At 41.7% G+C, this 20,190-nt stretch overlaps 1 protein-coding gene across 2 annotated transcripts in view; it reads right to left on the bottom strand.

Moving 5' to 3' along the window:
- Positions 1–11,615: 11,615 nt before the first annotated feature.
- Positions 11,616–20,190, bottom strand: part of LOC139389330 (microtubule-associated protein futsch-like) — a 50,054-nt gene continuing 41,479 nt past the window's right edge. For both annotated transcript variants that reach the window (XM_071136000.1, XM_071136001.1), the window contains one exon: positions 11,616–19,171. In XM_071136000.1, the coding sequence (XP_070992101.1) occupies positions 11,726–19,171 (7,446 nt within the window). In that variant the 3' untranslated portion in view covers positions 11,616–11,725. The remainder of the gene's footprint in view (positions 19,172–20,190) is intronic.

Raw genomic sequence — 20,190 nt, 5'->3', positions numbered from 1 at the left:
CTTCTTCTTCACATCTTCCAATGAGACAACACTAGTAAAACATTTAGAAAGTTTGTTGTCAACCTTTTGGTTAGCAATCAGCTGCTCACGAGTGACTGGTAACTGTATTGCATCAGCAATAAGTTCAACATTCTTTAATTCTTTCCTGGGCTGTTTGTCAGAGGTGATCAACTTCTCAGAGGTATCACACAATCCATCCTCTTGATCATCCTCTTTGAACAGAACAGTGTTCAACAAATCTATCACGTCACCCTCTTGTAGTGCCTGAGCACGAGTGACAGCACAAGCGGGGAACACATGTGGATAACTCTGTGCCAACTCATTCGAGAGAGAGTAGTCACTTTTATCCAATACTTCCAATACGGGTACTACCTTTCCTCCGGCAATATCGTTACCCATTATAAAGGTCACACCTTTCACTGGCAACATAGGACGTACCCCCACTCTGAACATTCCACTGATTAACTCAGTGTACTTTCACAAAGTGCAATGGCACAGGGACAAAACCCATTTCAATACCCTGCACTAACACACTGGAACCACAGTATGTATCGTCAGATAAGGGCAACACATCAGACAATATAAACGACTGTGCCGCACCAGTATCTCTAAGGATTTTAACCGGACGCTGAGACGCTTCGTCATTCGTTAGGGACACAAACCCCTCGAAAATGAATGGTTCATAACTGCGGTCGGGGACTGAGACTTTCAAACTGCAGTTACCCTGAGGCACCTGTTTTGTTGCAGACCTCACAACCGTACGAATTAGACCAACACCTGTTGGTGGCTTGGCACGAAGAGGCATCCCTTGTTTGCGTTTAAGCAGGAAGCAATCATTAATCATATGTCCTACTTTATGACAATAGAAACAGGGACGCTCATTCTTCTGGCGTGCTTGATATACTACTGCTGGTCGACTAGGGCTAAAGGTAGGAAACTCAGTGGCTCTACTCTCAGTTTGAGCCAAAAACACACTCTTGTGCGTCAACACAAACTCGTCTGCCAACACAGACGCTTCTGCCAGGGAGGATACTTTCTGTTCGTTTAGGTAAACTACAATGCGTTCGGGTAAGCAATTTTTAAACTCTTCCAACAAGATTAACTCCCGGAGAGAGTTGAAATCAGTTACCTTACTAGCAGCATGCCATTTATCAAACAGATTTCCCTTGTCTCTAGCAAATTCCACATAAGTCTTACTAGAAGACTTTCTATGAGACCTAAATCTCTGTCGGTATGCCTCAGGCACAAGCTCATAGGCACGAAGAACAGTAGCTTTGACTACTTCATAATTCAAACTGTCCTCTAGAGGTAGCGCTGACAAAACCTCTTGGGCTTTACCAGTTAATTTACACTGAAGTAATAGGCACCATACCTCTTCAGGCCACTTCAATGCTACGGCTATACGCTCAAATACACACAAATAGGAGTCAACCTCTGACTCTCTGAACAAAGGTACTAAGGCAATCTGCCTACTAATGTCAAACGTGTTTGAGGACACAGCAGGTGAGGACAACTCACTAACAGGCACAGTAGGAACGAAGGCTAGCCTCGCTGTCTCTGCCTCCAGTTCCATCTGGCGCATTTTAAACGTCATCTGTCTCTGTTCTCGTTCTCGTTCTTTTTCTGCCTCAATTTTACATATCTCCAAATCTAAATGCCGCTGTTCTCGTTCTTTTTCTGCCTCAATTTTACCCATCTCCAAATCTAAATGCCGCTGTTCTCTTTTTACACACTCTTTTTTCTCAATTTTACACATCTCCAACTGGAGAGTCTCTCGCCTAATTTGGGCTCACTCTTCCACCTCTAGTTGGAACTGTGCTAAACGGACATCCCTTCTGGCATCACCGTTTGACAGTGGGGAGAGTGGATCAAAATGGGACAATGTGGCTGGTGTTTTAGCCTCGCCCTCATTATCAGACACCAATGGGCTTACAGGAGCAGCAACATCCCCTACAGGGGTAGTATGCTCAGGCAGCGGTAACACAAGCACCTGCTCTTCCAACAATACATTTAACACCAGCTTTTTAACCTCCGACTTAACTTCATTCTGTGGAATCGATACTGAATAATGGTCAGCCAAGGTTATTAAATCAACTCTACGACATTTGTCAAAAACCTCCCACGAAGGGTTATCCAAAAAGGATTTCAAATCAAAAGTAGCCATCTTAAACTACTTCACAAGAGCCAACGAAAATAGCAAACACTAATGCTACTTCAGCTATGACGCTCAACACTGAACTATACCACTACAAAAATCTACATGAGCGGCATGGGTGTCAGTAAAGACAGATCCCGGATGAGCCCCCACTTATGTTACGAATCCCTTTTGGCCCGACAGTCTAGGGGGGGATGGTATGAGATCCGTAACATAACTCATGTAAATTATAATTGTGACAAAGTAAAAGTGTGAACGTAATAACCAGGACAACTGAAATCTACCGTCAAACTCAAGGTTTATTTGATAAACACACGGTAATGGGGGGAACAGGAAAAGGGGCTGAGCTGGACCCAAGGAAAGAAACAAATATGCAAAAACACCTCTAAGCTAGACTAGCCTACTTTAACAACAGCTAACTAACCAAAAATACAGTGGGTGGTCCGCCCAGTTCTAACTAGTGTTTTTAACAAAGTTTACCTACGGGTAGTGTATGCCCATGGGCGACTTGTCTTGGTTTCCCCTTTTGCCACCAGCAAACACCATAAGCAACAACAATACTCACAGGAGATGACAAAGTGATTTGGAGGTGCTTAACTTCTTGACCATACTTGAGACGCAGACGTCTCAAGTATGCCCCTGGAAATGCAAATGCGCTACGCTAAATGCTAAATGTACTCGTTACAACTCAATCTTTGATCAAAATTCACAAGCAGGGTATTGAATTAAAGCTACACTCGTTGTGAACCTAGCCAGCAAGTCAGATTTTTAAAATGCTTTTCGGCGAAAGCATGAGAAGCTATTATCTGATAGCATGCACCCCCCAAAATGCCAGCACGACACGTAAACAACAGATTTTGCGGTAGCCGGCGCTACCCAAAACGCAGAAATAAAATATAAAACATTCATTACCTTTGACGAGCTTCTTTCTTGGCACTCCTATATGCCCCATAAACATCACTATTGGGTCTTTTTTTCGTTTAAATCGGTCCATATATACCCAAAATAGCTTTGTATGGAAGCTGTGTCATTCAGAAAAAAACATCGTTTTTAAACGCTGCGTAATTTTTTAAAATTAAAAAAGTCGACGATAAACTTTCACAAAACACTTCGAAATCCTTTTGTAATCCAACTTTAGGTATTAGTAAACGTTTATAATCTATCAAAATGATTACAGGGCGATGTATTTTCAATAGGTCTTCGCTTGCAAATCAATGGCTGCTAATGTCTTCTTCAACAACATCCGGGTGAAGACTGGGAAAATGGATGCCAGATAGATGGATTTTCCAACAATTAATTCAATTGAAAATGACGACAATGGCGACATCGTGTGGAATTTGTATGAATTGCAGGCAGGTCGATATTAAATTCTGTTCTCTTTTAACAACTCGTGGAAGTGACTTATGGAAATTATTTTTAGCTTTCAGGCGAGCAGTTTTTCTTGCGTTTTTCAATGAAACACACGATCTGTTATAGTCACAGCCGTGATTTAACCAGTTTTATAAACTTCAGAGTGTTTTCTATCCACACATACTAATCATATGCATATACTATATTCCTGGCATGAGTAGCAGGACGCTGAAAAGTTGCGCGATTTTTAACAGAATGTTCGAAAAAGGAGGGGGTAGAAGTAAGTTAAACAAAAGAGAGGTTAAGACACAACGAGAGAGTGAAACACTGGGATCTACATACATGGCATTTACAAAGCGATTGAGCTACTGAAATCTATGAAGAACAGAGATCTACCAACATGGCATTTACAAAGAGATTGAGCTCTAGAGCAAACAAATTATCTGGTTTTTAAACCATGGGGAAGGAACTGTGATAGGGTAGGAAACAGGAGGAGGTGTGTCTTCTGATTGATGGGTTGATTGTTGACTGATTGGGGAGTGATGATTTTCACCTGTGAGGGGAGACGGAGAGAAAAGAAACACACACAGGATACACACACACACACACAGGATAATGGTATCCGTAACAGTAGTAAAGGTGTATCAAGACTGCCCAAATGTGCCTAATTTGTTTATTAATAACTTTTCATGTTAAAAACTGTGCACTCTCCTCAAACAATAGCATGGTATTCTTTCACTATAAAAGCTACTGTAAATTGGACAGTGTTGTTAGATTAACAAGAATTTAAGCCTTCTGCCAAAATATCAGATATGTCTACGTCCTGGGAAATGTTCTTGTTACTAACAACCTCATGCTAATTGCTTTAGCCTACGTTAGCTCAACTGTCCCGCAGGGGACCCACCAATCCTGAAGAAGTTTTAATTCTGTAGAAATCTACCCTAAAGCAGTATCCACACCCATCGGATGTAGTGATCACAATAGAATAGCCATATCTAGGAAAACCAAAGTTCCAAAGGCTGGATCTAATATAGTGTACAGTATAAGAGGTCATACAAGAGGTTTTGTAGTGATTCCTATGTTGAAGATGTAAAGCATATTTGTTGGTCTATGGTGTGTAATGAGGAGCAACCAGACGCTGCACTTGACACATTTATGAAATTGCTTATTCCAGTTACTAATAAGCATGCACCCATTAACACAATGACAATAAAAACAGTTAAATCCCCTTGGATTGATGAGGAATTGAACAATTATATGGTTGAGAGGGATGAGGCTAAAGGAATGTTGGGCAAAAAGGTTCCGTCCTTCATTGAATCAGATGGCTCATTCATCACAAATCCCACTGATATTGCCAACTACTTTAATGTTTTTTTTAAATGGCAAGGGTAGCAAAATTAGGCAGGACAACAATAAACTCTGAACCTACACATCCATTCATAACTCACCAAATTATGAAAGACAAGCATTATAATTTTGAATTCCGTAAAGGGAGTTTTTTGAAGAGGTGAAAAAAAAAGTATTGTTGTCTATCAACAATGACAAGCCACCTAGCTCTGAGAAAATGAATGGAAAAATATTGAGGATGATAGCGGACTATATTGCCACTCCTATTTGCCATCTCTTCGGTCTAAGCCTACAGGAAAGTGTGTGCCCTCAGGCCTGGAGGGAAGCAAAAGTCATGCCGCTACCCAAGAATAGCAAAGTACTCTTTACTGGTTCAAACTGCCGACCAATCAGCCTGCTACCATCCCTTAGTAAACGTTTAGACAAAATTGTGTTTGACCAGATACAATGCTATTTCACAGTAAACAAATGAATGAATGTTAATCAAATCTCCCATTTTTTGCCAGATTTTGCTCAATTTTGCAGGCCTTCTCAAACAGCTATAACTGTATATGCATTAGTAAATCAAGTCCTTTCTTGAGTTGGACTCTGGGATGGAACAACTGTTGAGCAACTGCGTGTATGGTTGTTTGTGGGGGAAAGTGTTTTGTGCGTATGTGTGTATGCATTTAATTTAATTGCTGCTAGGAGTACAACTGTTGCTAGGGAGTACAACTGTTGCTAGGGAGTACAACTGTTGCTAGGGAGTAAAGATGTTAGGGACAATATAGGATGAATCACAATAATTGTTTGCAAAAATAATAATTGCTTGCCAAAAACATCCTTTTTGTAATGACAATCATGGTTAGAGGTAACAATCCTGCCTACATTTTCACGAATATTATTTGTTAATTAGGGAAATTAAAATAAGCAGGATTTTTAATATATATTTATTTTTTAATACCTATATATAATACAAATCGAGGTGAGGGCAATGGAAATGGAAATGCTTTTGGCGGTTGATCTACTTATGTTCTGTGGGTGGCACTGTGTGCTCTTTTCTAAGGATGGGTCCCGGTCTCTTGGGGGCCCTGGGATATGGGGGGACAGGGGTGGTCTGCTGGTCACTGGGTTGACAAACCAAATTGGGATGGGGAGAGGTTTTAGTGGGTGGAATACTAGGGTACAATTGGAGGTTGTACAGCTATATGGACACTCAGTCCCTATTGTACTTTTTAATGGTGAGTTTACAAACAAATTGTCCAGGCAGATCCTCAAGGTAGATGGATGATTTTAAATATATTATTGGCTGGCGGGCGGGCGGGCGGACGGACGGGGCGGGCGGGCGGGCGGGCGGGCGGACGGACGGACGGACGGACAGAAAGATAGATAGATAGATAGATAGATAGATAGATAGATAGATAGATAGATAGATAGATAGATCGCAATAGAAACTGTGCCATAGAGGTTCAGAATAAGTTACAGGAAAAACAAAAGAAATTGAGGAACTTATTCAAGAAAGATCAAGTGTAATATATTATAAAAATAAAGCAAACTGGATGGAATATGGGGGAAAATGCACCAAATCCTAATTTAATCTTCAACATAGAAGTGCTACCATTTTTTTTACTGAAACTTGATGCAAATGACTGTCACTCATGATTCACCAAACAATATTTTGAAAGAGGAAGTAAAGTACTTTAAGCACATGTTTTCATTTCAGTGTCCTCCATCTCCACTAACCAAAGCTAGTTGTTTAGATTTCTTTTCTATCAACAATGTAAAATTAACAGCTGTACAGATAGACTCATGTGAAGGCCAAAATACAGAGGAGAAACCTCTTGATGCAATTAAAGCCTTTAAGTCCGGGAAAACTCCAGGGCTGGATGGCATACCAGTGGAGGTTTTTGATATACTCAGAGGACTGTTATTAGCATGTTTTCACCACTCCTATATAAACTGTAGATTATCAGACACTCAACAAGGTCTGATTTCATTATTACTGAAACAGGATCCAAGTGGTAAATATAAAGATCCAGTCCATTGAAAAAAATGGAGTCCTCTTATACTTAAGTGTTGGGATGCAAAAAATCTAGCAAAATGCTTAGCACACATAATTAAAAAGTTATTGTCGGGTATTATTAATCTTAATAAGACAGGTTTTTTGCATGGATGATACACTGGCGATAATATAAGACACGTACTGGAAACAATAGAACACTATGAAAAATCTGGGAAACCAGGTATTCATAGCTGACTTTGAAAAGGCCTTTGAATATTTCAATTTTGGAGAATCTCTTATAAAATGGGTTAAAGTTATATATATAGTAACCCTATGTGTAAAATAGTAAATAATGTTTACTTGTCAGAAAGTTTTAAATTGTCAAGAGGAGTTAAACAAGGTTGCCCACTATCGGCATATCTATGTATTATGGCCATCGAAATGTTAGCTGTTAAAATCAGATACAACAATAATATTAAGTGGTTAGAAATCCATGGTTTAAAAACCAAGCTGTCATTATATGCTGATGATTTATGTTTTCTTTTAAATCCACAATTTGGATCCCTCCACAGCCTCATAGTTGTGGTCAGTAGTTTTATGGTTGTGGTCAGTAGTTATGTTTAGGAGTTGTGTTCATGAGTTGTGGTGAGTAATTGTGGTCAGTAGTTATGGTCTGTAGTTGTGTTGTTGTGGTAAGTAGTTGTGGTCAGTAGTTGGGTGGTTGTGATCAGTAGTTGTGGTCAGTAGTTGTGTGGTTGTAGTCAGTAATTGTGGTCAGTAGTTATGTTTAATAGTTGTGTGGTTGTAGTCAGTAATTGTGGTCAGTAGTTATGTTTAATAGATTGTGGTTGTTGTCAGTAGTTGTGGGGTTCAGTAGTTGTGTGGTCAGTAGTTGTGTGGTTGTTTTAATTGTCTAAACTACAGTTGTTGCATGTGAAAACTGAAAGAAAAGTGATGAGAAGTGAACAGGTGAAATATTAAGTGATTGAACGGAGACAGGTTTTCTCTATCCAGCCAGAGCAGCAGTATCAAAGTACAGCCACCCCTCTCTTTACAGACAGACAAACCAGCCAGTTGAGTTATTTAGAGCACGGGTCACGATCCAGAGAAGGACGACGAAGCTAGTGATCATTAGAATTCTTCTCTGTATCATTCCAGGTCGTCCAAACCAGGGTAGCATTAAAAAAAATGAGGGCTCGCTGTCCAAAACAGATTCACAAATCATGGGAATTTATTGCCCATGAAGAAGTTGTCTCCCTCTGAGGCATGTGTCGCTAGGCAACAGTTGCCTTGGCAACCCGGCTCCCTCCTTGGCTAAAGCCAGTGTGAGACACATGCTAACAAACATTTGTGCCATTAAAGTAAATACTGCACATTGACCCACAAAAAGTATTTGCTAGATTCCTGATAGTGTGTTAGACAAAGCAAGGAAAGTGAACTTCAAAACGTGATGTAGTTTTATTGGAATTTGTTGGTAAGTATTGTATCTGCTAGCTTCTGACATGACTTACTGCATCGATAAAGAAAGCAGTTGACGGATTGCAAAAACAGCTTTCCCATTGATTACTTATTGGAAGTGATGTCATAATGGGGCCTTTAGAATGCTGAAAGAAATCCCATGAAAGTGAATGAAGATTGACAAAAAAAGACCAAAAAGCTTAATAGTTTAAAACGAATAAAAGATGTAAAAAAAAATTAAAAAGTTATGTAAGAAACTCAATCCACACCAGTCTACACATTCGTAAATTTGAACAGCATTTCTAGATTAAACGGTGTAAGAGGAGTAGCATTCAAAATATTAACAATAAGAGGTATGTTGAATATTTAAAAGTGGGGACTCTTGCTTTGCAAGCCCCATTAATTATGAAAGTCGTTTTTTGTTGTTGGAGCACGTGCTCCCTGAAAGGTCTGTACATGGCCTTGTAACACAGCCAGAAAGGAAATATAAAAATAGGTAAAACAGTGAAAATCTTTATTTTCTACCAAAGATCATAACAAATCACATTGTCAGAGGAGAAGTTACTTAAGTCCATTCCACATAATGCAAGGAGAGGTTTGTCATAACATACAACATTGCTAAATGAAAATGTTTGTGAGCAAGACAGGCTACTGCTGGCTATAGCTGGCTTGTGCCTTTGTGGGACACATAACAAAAGCGTTGAAAGTCTGAAACAAGGTATATCATATTATTATAATAACACACACAAACGAAAACTCATAGTTTCTATTTTCACATCTCTCACGACATCTCTCACAGTTTAACATCATAGCTCAGTTTATAGATTTTATTATAAACTTAATTTGAAACTTTGAAACTTTATTTTACAAACTCTTCTGTATGACCATATTTTTACTGTTATTAAAAATTGTACTTACTGTATATCAAAACCTTAATGATAAATGTTAACGTACAAGATGTGAGGATATACATACATGTATTGGTATATAAAATTATATTGCGTTAAATCCTTTTTGGGATAGGGGGCAGCATTTTCACTTTTGGATGAATAGCGTGCCCAAACTGAACTGCCTCCTAGTCTGTCCCAGATGCTAATATATGCATAGTATTATTAGTATTGGATAGAAAACTCTAAAGTTTATAAAACTGTTTGAATGATGTATGTGAGTATAACAGAACTCATATGGCAGGCAAAAACCTGAGAAAAAAATCCAAACAGGAAGTGAGAAATCGATTTTCAAAACATTGCCTATAGAAATCACATTGAGATATGGGTGAGGTTGCACTTCCTAGGGCTTCCACTAGATGTCTTTAGAAACAGGTTTGAGGATTCTACCTTAAAGGAGTGGTTTGGCAGAGAGCCTCGGTCTCATGACGTGCGCTCCCGACAGAGTTTGCTCTCGTTCCAATGCTTTTCTTCAGACAATGCAATTCTCCAGTTGGAACCTTATTGATGATTTATGTTAAAAACATCCTAAAGATTGATTGCATACATCATTTGACTTGTTTCTACGGACTGTAACAGAACTTTCAAGTTTTTGTCTGGAGGAAGTGCTCACGCTTCATGAAGATGGATAACGGGGCAGAACACACTAACAACAAGTGACTAATTTATGGGCTTTATGGAACAAATCAGTAATTTATTGTTGACCTGGGATTCCTGGGAGTGCATTCTGATGAAGATCAAAGGTAAGTGAATATTTAGTGTTTTTTCTAGCTTCTGTTGACGCCAAAATGGCGGCTATTTCTTTGGCTGGATTGGGCTCTGAGCGCCGTTCTCAGATTATGCTTTTTCCGTAAAGTTTCTTTTAAATCTGACACAGCGGTTGCATAGAGGATAAGTATCTTTAATTCTGTGAATAACACTTGCATCTTTTATCAATGTTTATTATGAGTATTTCTGCAAAATCACTGGATGTTTTGGAATCAAAACATTACTGCACGTAAGGCGCCAATGTAAACTGAGATTTTTGGATATAAATATGCACATTATCGAACAAAACATACATATATTGTGTAACATGATGTCCTATGAGTGTCATCTGATGAAGAACATCAAAGGTTAGTGATTAATGTGATCTATATTTCTGCTTTTTGTGACTCCTATCTTTGGCTGGAAAAATGGCTGTGTGTTTTTTTTGACTTGTCTATGAGCTAACATAATCATATGTTGTGCTTTCGCTGTAAATCATTTTTGAAATCGGACACCATGGGTAGATTAACAAGATGTTTATCTTTCATTTGCTGTATTGGACTTGTTATTGTGTGAAAGTTACATGTTTCAAAAAAGTATTTTTGAATTTCGCTGCCTTTTCAGAGGAATGTTGTCATGGGTGTAAGGTTAATACAGGAAAAAGAAAGGTTAATAACAACATCCTTTTCAAATTACAAACTAAAATGGTAAACCTCGTCGGCTCAGTGAGGTAATATTTTATACTATGTATTATGTTCAAAGTGTACCAAATTTTTCAATACACACAAAATGTAACACAATGACACAAAGTGTTGACATTAGATATTTCAAATGAAGAATTATGTCGAATAAAATGTGATTTTATATCCTGAGTTCTGTTGAAAACATTTGTATAAATGGGTAAAAATGTAAGCATTCCAAATTTCCACAAGAAATGTTACTGACATGTGTAGAAAAAAAATGTAAATAAACATAGCTTGCTTAAAAAACTATGAATAATCTTATTACAAAGGGGAGCTGTTATATTGTTTTTGTGCATGTCTGAGCAATGTTTTTTTTTATGTTTTCATATGTATCTGCACTATTGTAGATATCAATATTTCATATTTTCTAAAATATTCCAGATTGAGCATGGAGCCTGGTGGCCAAAAATATTTTCTTAATGACGATTAGTGCTGGTGTGCCCCAATGTAACTACATTTCTTTTTAAAAATATATATATTTATTTACAGGCTTCTTGATTCTTATTCGAGGAGACACCGTTTGGCATTCTGAAAGTTAGGATTATTTTGAGTGAATAAATGTTGTTATAGCCAATCATGGATGTAGTATTTTGAGGGAATAAATGTTGTTTTAGCAGATTATGGATGCAGTATTTTGAGGGAATAAATGTTGTTTTAGCAGAACATGGGATGCAGTATTTTGAGTGAATAAATGTTGTTTTAGACGATTGTGTCCAAACCAAAGCTGAAACGCATTGTGTTACCAGCCACTAAGGTCAACAAAAAACTGTTCACAGACTTGTGGTTAAATGCAAAATATATATACAATATGAAAATATATCAAATAAACTACATATTGACTTTCAGAAAAATTACATAAAAAGGTTAAGCGATGTATGTTTTTTTTCTATTTATAGAAACGTACAAATAGATAGAAGAAAACAATCTGGTCTAATATGCAATCTTCACTAAATAGATTCATTTTTTTAAACTGAACCAAAAAAACTTTCTCCACAGTCTAAGTTCTGCTGCGGCGCATGGATCTGCGAACAGGTGTTGGTTCCATGCTTTTTCTCTTCCGGAGGTTTCTCTTTTCCACAGGGCTCTCTTCCTGCTCTTCATCCGATGAAAGCATGCCCACCTCAGGCTCGACCTTCTCAGGTGTAACTATTTTGCTGCGTTTTGTGGATGTACGCTGCTGTGGTGTGGGTGTGGCCATGGGCGTGGCAGTTAACCTCACTCTCAGAACTCTCGATACCACAGGCTGCTTCTCCGTCTCCTTGACAACAGCAACCTCAGGCATCGGGGCCCCTTCCTCCTCTTTTTCTTTTTTCTCCTCCTCTACTACGCTTGCCTCTTCTGCCACTACATTATCCTCCCCTTCTTCCACTGTGGGTTCATTTCCTGTTTCCTCCTCCTCTGCATCCTGTTCCTTATAATCCACAGAAGACTTGCTTCGTAAGGACTTCCGTTTGGGTGTGACTGGTGCAACTGTTTTTGTCCTGCTCCTCATTGCTCTAGTTTCCACAACTGGAGGAACTTCCACAACTTCCTCAAGGCTCTCTGCTACCACTTCCTCTTCCTCTTGGCTTGTTGTTGTTGTGCCCTCTCCCTCAACAGCTTTGTCCTGGACTTTGTCTTCTACTTCCTCTGTCGTTTCTTCTGTTTTCTCTGCCTCTTCCGCTTCCACCGCCAGAGTTTCTCCCTCCTCGTCCTCTGAAGCTTTACCAGCTACATCGTCTTGAGTAGCAGAAGTTACTATTGCCTTGTCAGTATATTTTCCCACATTGGCGGTGTCTCCTTCTTCCTTCTCTACTGCTTTATCCGTTTCTTCATCAGCTACCTTTTCTTCTTCTGTTTCAGCAGTGTTCTTTACTTCTTCCTTCCGCTCTGTTTGCTCTGCCACCTCCTCTGGCTGCTGTGCGATGGCTTCTGCCTCTTTCGTCTCTGAAGCAGCACTCTCTGCTGGCTCTTCAACCTTTTCTTCTTCCTCCATCTTATTCTCCTCAACCACCATTTTCTCCTCCACTGCGTTTTCCTCCTCTACATTTTCCTCCTCATTTTCCTCTTCTTCAGGTTCTTTGCGGGCTCGTTTGGATTTGCGTCTTGGTGTGGCAGGGGCAGACCTCCTTCCTCTCCACAGAACATTGGCTTCCACTAATGGTGCCTCATCTTCCTCAGCTGCCACCTCATTTTCCTCCACAGCTTCTGGCACATGCTCAGCCACCTTCTCCTCCTGCTCCTTTTCCTCCACAGCTTCCGGCACATGTTCAGCCACCTCTACTTTTTCTTCCTCCTTCTTCTCATTTTCCTCAGCTTGCTTGCCTCTTGGTGTGAACCTACGTTTTGGAGGATTAACAGGAGTGCTTTTTTTCCCTCGCCTTAGGACCCTTATTTCTACAACAGGAGTCTCTGCTTCTTCCTCAGGTTGTGAGGTCTTCTCTTCCCCAACTGGCCTTTCGACTGCAACACTTTTCATCACTGTTGCCACCTCCTCCACTTTTTCAGCCTCCTCTACCACAGCCCCCGCAGTTGTTGCTTCTTTCACCTTTTCTTCTTCCTCAGTGGTTGCTTCTTCCACCATTTCTTCTTCCTCAGTTGTTGCTTCTTTCACCTTTTCTTCTTCCTCAGTTGTTGCTTCTTTCACCTTTTCTTCTTCCTCAGTTGTTGCTTCTTTCACCTTTTCTTCTTCCTCAGTTGTTGCTTCTTTCACCTTTTCTTCTTCCTCAGTGGTTGCTTCTTCCACCTTTTCTTCTTCCTCAGTGGTTGCTTCTTCCACAGCTTTTGTTTTCTCTTCCACCTTTTCTTCTGCCTCCACACTCTTCACTGTTGCAGCCGCAGCTTCCTCCACCTTTTCTTCATCCACACTCTCCACTGTTGCAGCCGCATCGTCTACCTTTTCCTTTTCATTCTCCTCTTTCTCTTCTTCAGGTTCTATGCGGGCTCGTTTGGATTTGCGTCTAGGTGTGGCAGGGGCAGGAGCAAGGACAGATTTCCTTCCTTTCCTTGTAACTCTGGTTTCCACTACTGGTGCTTCTTCATCCTCTGGCTCCTCCATGCTTTCCTCTTCCTGGACTTGTTTGCCTCTTTTTGTGGACTTAAGTTTTGGAGGAGAAACTGGAACACTTTTTCTTCCTCTCCTCGGAACTATTGTTTCTACAACTGGAGCCTCCTCTTCCACCTCAGGTAGTGAGGTCTTCTCTTCTTCCTCAGCAGGTTCCTCAACTGCATTTTCTACTACTTCATCTGCAACACTTTCCACTGCTGTTACCTCCTCCACTTTTTCTGCCTCTTCAACAACCTCTGCTAGTTTTTCTACAGCCATTTCAACAATTGTTTCCTTTTCTGCATTCATCTCTTTCTTCTCTTCCTCAACTTTCTCCTCTTCCTCAGTTGTTTCCTCTTCCACCTTATCCTGTTCAACTGGTTCAGTTTCAGCTGCAGCTTTAGCTTCTTGAACCTTCTCTTTTACCACAATCTGCAGTTCCTTCTCGTCCTCCACATTTTCGTCTTCCACAATTTCTCCTTCCTCCTCCACTGCTTTTACTTCCTCCACCTTTTCTTCTGCAACACTCTCCTCTTCCACTGGTGCTGTTTCAGCTGCAGCTTCCTTTTCCTCCTCCATAGCTTTTTCTTCCTCCACCTTTTCCTCCATCGCTTCTAGTGCAGGTTCAGCAACTGCCTCCACATCCTCCTCTTCCTCAGGATGCCTGCTGACTCGTGTGGATTTGCGTCTAGATGTAGCAGGGGCAGTTGTAGGGGCAGATCTCCTTCCTCCCCTGAGAACTCTGGCTTCAACTATGGGTGCCTCTTCTTCCTCCTCAGCTGCCTCTTCATCCTCTGGCTCCTCCAGATTCTCGTCTTTCTCTGGCTGTTTACCTTTTCCTCTCAACTTGCATTTTGGGGGAGAAACTGAAACACTTTTTCTTCCTCTCCTCAGAACTCTTACTTCTACAACTGGAGCTTGTTCTTCCTCATCTACCTCTTCCTCCTCAGGTGGTGAGGTCTTCTCTTCTTCCTCAGGGGGTGAGGTTTTCTCTTCTTCCTCAGGGGGTGAGGTCTTCTCTTCTTCCTCAGCAGGTTCCTCAACTGGCTTTAATACCACTTCATCTGCAACACTTTCAACTGCTGTTGACTCCTCCACTTGTTCTGCCTCTTCACTAACATCTGCTAGTTTTTCTACACCCATTTCAACAATTTCCAACTCTTCTGCTTCCACCTCTTTCTTATCTTCCTCAACTCTTTCCTCTTCCTCAGTTGTTGCTTTTTCCACCTTTTCTTCCTCTGTGGGTTTAGCTTCTTCCTCCACTTTTTCTTCTGCAACACTCTCCTCTTCTACTGGTGCAGTTTCAGCTTCAGCTTTCTTGTCCTCTTCAACCTTTTCCTCTTTTTCAGGTATTTTGTCTCCCACCTTTTCTTCCTGAGTCGTTTGTCCCTCCACCACCTTTTGTTCAGCAACACTCTCCTCTTCCAACGGTGCAGTTTCAGCTTCTGCTTCGTCCACTGCTTTTTCTTCCTCCAATTTTTCCTCCACAGCATCCTGAACAGGTGCAACCACCTCTGCCATCTTTTGCTCATTTACCAATTCTGCCTCCACCTCCTCAGGCTGTTTGCGGGATCGTGTGGATTTGCGTCCGTGTGTGGAAGGGACAGGAGCAGAACATCTTCCTCTGCCTCCTCTCCTCAGAGCTCTGGTTTCCACTACTGGTTCCTTTTCTTCCACAGCTGGGTCTTTCTCCTCCGCTTGCTTGTCTCTTCTTATGGACTTGCGCTTTGGAGTCGGAGTAGCTGGAAGACTTTTTCTTCCTCTCCTCAAAACTCTTGTTTCTACAACTGGAGCATCCTCTTCCTCCTCTACTGGAGCTTGCTCCTCCTCCTCGGGTGGTGAAGTTTTCTTCTCTTCCCCAACTGGCTTTGCTTCCTCTTTCTCCTCCACTTTTTCTGCCTCTACCACAGAAACTTCCTCACATAGTTGTTCTACAAGTAGTTCAATAAGTGTTTCCTCTTCCTTTTTCTCCTCTGTGGTTGCTACTTCCTCCTCCATCTTTTCTTCCACACCAATAGTTTCAGCTGCAGCTTCCTCAATATTTTCTTGTTCCACTCTCTCTGCTTCCTTCTCTTCCTCCACTTTTTCCTCTTCTTCAGTTGTTGCTTCTTCATCCACATTTACTTCTGCAACACTCTCCTCCTCCACTTTTGCAGCTTCAGCTTCCTCTACCTTTCCGTCTTCCTCAGTTATGGCTTCCACTGCCACCCTTTCTTCCTCCACACTCTCCACTGTTGCAGCTTCCTCCACCATGTCCTCTTTATCCATCAGTGTGGCTTTCTCCTCTGCCCTTACCTCCTCCACTGGTTTACCTTCCTCTTTTTTATACACAGATTTCCGAACAGATTCAGCCAACTCCTCCTCTTCAGGTTCTTTAGTGGCATGTGGGGATTTGCGTCTAGGTGTGGCAGAAGCAGATTTCCTTCCTCTCCTCAGAACTCTGGCTTCCACTACGGGAGCCTGTTCTTCATCTTCCTCAGCTGCCTCTTTTTCTTCTGGCTCCTCCACATTCTCCTCTTCCTCATGCTGTTTGCCTCTTCTTTTGGACTTGCGTTTTGGAGTCGGGGTAAATGGAACATTTTTTCTTCCTCTCCTCAAGACTCTTGTTTCTACAACTGGAGCCTCATCTTCATCCTCAGGTGGCGAGATCTCCACTTCCACAGCAGGTTCCTCAACTTCGTCTTCATCAGTTCCTGCCACATCCTTTGGAGCCTCCTCCTTCACCTCCTCTATCTCTGAGGCCACATTTTCAATCCCCACTTGTGGTTGCAAGATTTTTTTCAAGTCCACCAGCACCAGAGTGGCTTTCTGAAGCTTGAGTGTCTGTGTTGTAATAGTTTCTGTAATCTCCTTTTCTTCCTCTACCTTTTCCTCTTCCTGAATTGTTTCTCCCTCCACCACCTTTTCTTCTGCAACACTCTCCTCTTCCACTGGTACAGTTTCAGCTGCAGCTTCAGTTTCCGCTTCCTTCTCTTCCTCCACCTTTCCCTCCTCCTCAGTTCTTAGTTCCTCTGCCGCCCTTTCTTCCCCCACACTCTCCACTGTTGCAGCTGCTGCTTCATCCACTACTTCCAAAGCTTCCTGAATAGGTTCAACCACCGCCTCCATCTTTTCCTCCTCTACCTTTTCTACCTCCAACTCTTCTTCCTTCTTCTCCTCTTCCTCAGGTTTTAAGCAGGCGTGTGTGGATTTGCATGTGGGCGTGGCAGAAGGAGGGGCAAGAGCAGAAAATCTGCCTCCGTTATCGCTCTTCAGAACTATGGTTTCCACTACTGGTGCATCTTCCTCCTCAGCTGGCTCTTCCTCCACATCTTTCTCTTCTTCAGGTTGTTTGCCTCTTCGTGTGTACTTGCGTTTTGGAGGCGTTACTGGAATGCTTTTTCTTCCTCTCCTCAGGACTCTTGTTTCTACAACTGGAGTCTCTTCTCCATCCTCAGGTAGTGAGGTCTTCCCTTCCTCAGCAGGTTCCTCAACAGGCTTTTTTATCACTTCATCCGCAACACTTTCCACTGCTGTTACCAACTCCACGTTTTGTGCCTTTTCAACTACCTCTGCTAGTTTCTCTATAGCCATTTCAACAATTGTTTCCTTTTCTGCTTCAACCTCTTTCTTCTCTTCCTCAACATTTTCCTTTTCCTCAGTTGTTGCTTCCTCATTTTCATTCACTGGTGCAGTTTCTGCTGCAGCTTCCTCAACATCTTCATTTTCCTCAGTTGTTGCTTCAGCCTCCACATTTTCTTTCACTGGTGCAGTTTCTGCTGCAGCTTCCTCAACGTCTTCTTCCACTATCTCTGTTTCCTTCTCTTCCTCCACCTTTTCCTCTTCCAGAGTTGTTCCTTCCCCCTCCACTGCTTTTACTTCTTCCACCTTTTCTTCTGCAACACTCGCCTCTTCCACTATCTCCACTTTCTTCTCTTCCTCCATCGCTTCTGGTGCAGGTTCAACCGTTGCCTCCACATCCTCCTCTTCCTCAGTTTGTTGGCAGGCTCTTGTGGATTTGCGTCCGTGTGTGGCAGGGGCAGGAGCAGAACATCTTCCTCTGCCTCCTCTCCTCAGAGCTCTGGTTTCCACTACTGGTTCCTTTTCTTCCACAGCTGGGTCTTTCTCCTCCGCTTGTTTGTCTCTTCTTGTGTACTTGCGCTTTGCAGTCGGAGAAGCTGGAATACTTTTTCTTCCTCTCCTCAAAACTCTTGTTTCTACAACTGGAGCATCCTCTTCCTCCTCTACTGGAGCTTGCTCTTCCTCCTTGAGTGAAGTCTTCTTGTCTTCCTCAACTGGCTTTGCTCCCTCTTTCTCCTCCACTTTATCTACCTCTTCTATCCCAGCAACTTTTTCAGCTAGTTTTTCTACAGCTAGTTCAATAACTGTTTCCTCTTTCTTCACTTCTTCCACTTTTTCCTCTTCCTTTTCTTCCACTGTGGTTGCTTCCTCCTCCATATTTTCTTCGACACTAATAGTTTCTGCTGCAGCTTCCTCAATATTTTCTTCTTCCACTCTCTCCGCTTCCTGCTCTTCCTCTTCCTTAGTTGTTGCTTCTTCATCCACATTTTCGTTTGCAATACTCTCCTCCTCCACTGTTGCAGTTTCAGGTGGAGCTTCAGCTTCCTCTTCCTTCCCTACCGTTCCGTCTTCCTCAGTTATGGCTTCTGCTGCCACCCTTTCGTTCTCCACACTCTCCACTGTTGCAGCTTCCTCCACCATACCCTCTTTATCCATCAGTGTGGCATTCGCCTCTGCCCTTTCCTCCTGCACTGGTTTTACTATCTCATTTTCTTCCACAGCTTCCAGAAAAGATTCAGCCACCTCCTCCTCTTTAGGTTCTTTAGTGGCATGTGTGGATTTGCGTCTAGGTGTGGCAGGAGCAGAAGCCGATTTCCTTCCTCTCCTCAGAACTCTGGCTTCCACTACTGGTGCCTCTTCTTCTTCTGGCTCCTCCACATTCTCCTCTTCCTCATGCTGTTTGCCTTTTCTTTTGGACTTGCGTTTTGAAGTCAGAGTAAATGGAACACTTTTTCTTCCTCTCCTCAGGACTCTAGGTTCTACAACCGGAGCCTCCTCTTCATCCTCAGGTGGCGAGATCTCCACTTCCACAGCAGGTTCCTCAACTGTTGGCTGCTCCTCTTCCACTGTCTCCTCAGCCTCAACAGGTTTTGTGATACGAGTGGATCTTGGTCTGCCTGTTTCTTTGTTGTTCTCTCCTTTGTCTTCATTGGTTCCAGCCACCTCCTTTGGAGCCTCCTCCTCCTCTATCTCTGAGGCCACATTTTCTACCTCCACTTGTTGCAAGGTTTTCTTCAGGTCCACCAGCAACACAGTGTCTTTCTGAAGCTTGAGTGTCTGTTTTGCAACAGTCTCTCCAATCTCCACTCCAAGCTCAGCCTCTACTGCTGTGTCCGCCATGGCTGTCTGAACAACATCCTGTCAATTATTGAAAAAAGAAAAGAGTGTGTCACTTAAGACTCTTTACTCCTGGACACTTGAAAAACAAAGATGAATAGTTTAACAATAGTATGAATCACATACATTAGGGATGTGACAAATTAGCAATTTTGTTTTTACGTTTAAGATAAAAGTTATTTTGTTTTTCCCGAAAAATCCATGTGTATTCACAAAACAGATGGTCTACATCGCGCTTTCCATGGATAGATTACATTTGTGACCCGATTCAGTATGTCGCAAGTCAAGACTTCACAGGAGAGCTGTTTGAAAGTGATTTTTATTTTATTGATATCAAAATGTGTTTTTTGGGAGAAATTCCTTCTCGAACATGTGAACTTCCATGTGCCTTAATATCAAACTTGTATGCCACCTGTAAGTACAAATAAAATCATTAAATTATGAGCCTAGTTGGCCACAGAAAAAGTGAGCAACCTTCCGGCTAGCCATGATTGGCTGAGATAATGAGTGGGCTGGCCATGCGAGAGATGAGTTTGGATTGGTCTACCATATAGCAAGCGTCTGTCTATTGGAGCTGGTCAGTACGTTTAGGTACTCATGTTGAACACAGCTTTTAAAAAAATGTCTTGCGTAGTAAAACTGCATAAGTTAAAGTGTACTGTTAGCTAACTAACGTTGGATGGCTCACTAGCTAACGTTGTGTGTATGCTCTCCACTTTCTGGAGGACCTAGTTTTGAAATCAGTGGAATTTGAGTATGATAGCTAAGGAGATAAAGAAAACACCAGTCTGGATTACATCGTCAAACTAAGGCAACCATGCATGGCATCAGACAGGAGACGTGTCCAACCATGATGTATACTGGTAAAATTACACGTTTCTAATTTTGACAGAAAGTGGCTTCATTTCAAGTGTACTGTTAGCTAGCTAACGTTAGCTGGCTGGGTCGCTAGCTAACGTTGTGTGTATGATCGTATTATTTGTATCTCAGACACATTTGCTTGACTAGTTATATATATATATAACCTGGTTGGTTAGCTA

Source organism: Oncorhynchus clarkii, chromosome 30 (genome assembly GCF_045791955.1).
Source record: "Oncorhynchus clarkii lewisi isolate Uvic-CL-2024 chromosome 30, UVic_Ocla_1.0, whole genome shotgun sequence".
Classification (NCBI taxonomy): domain Eukaryota; kingdom Metazoa; phylum Chordata; class Actinopteri; order Salmoniformes; family Salmonidae; genus Oncorhynchus; species Oncorhynchus clarkii.
Note: the sequence above shows the minus strand (reverse complement) of the source record. Positions and strands in the feature narration are given on the sequence as shown.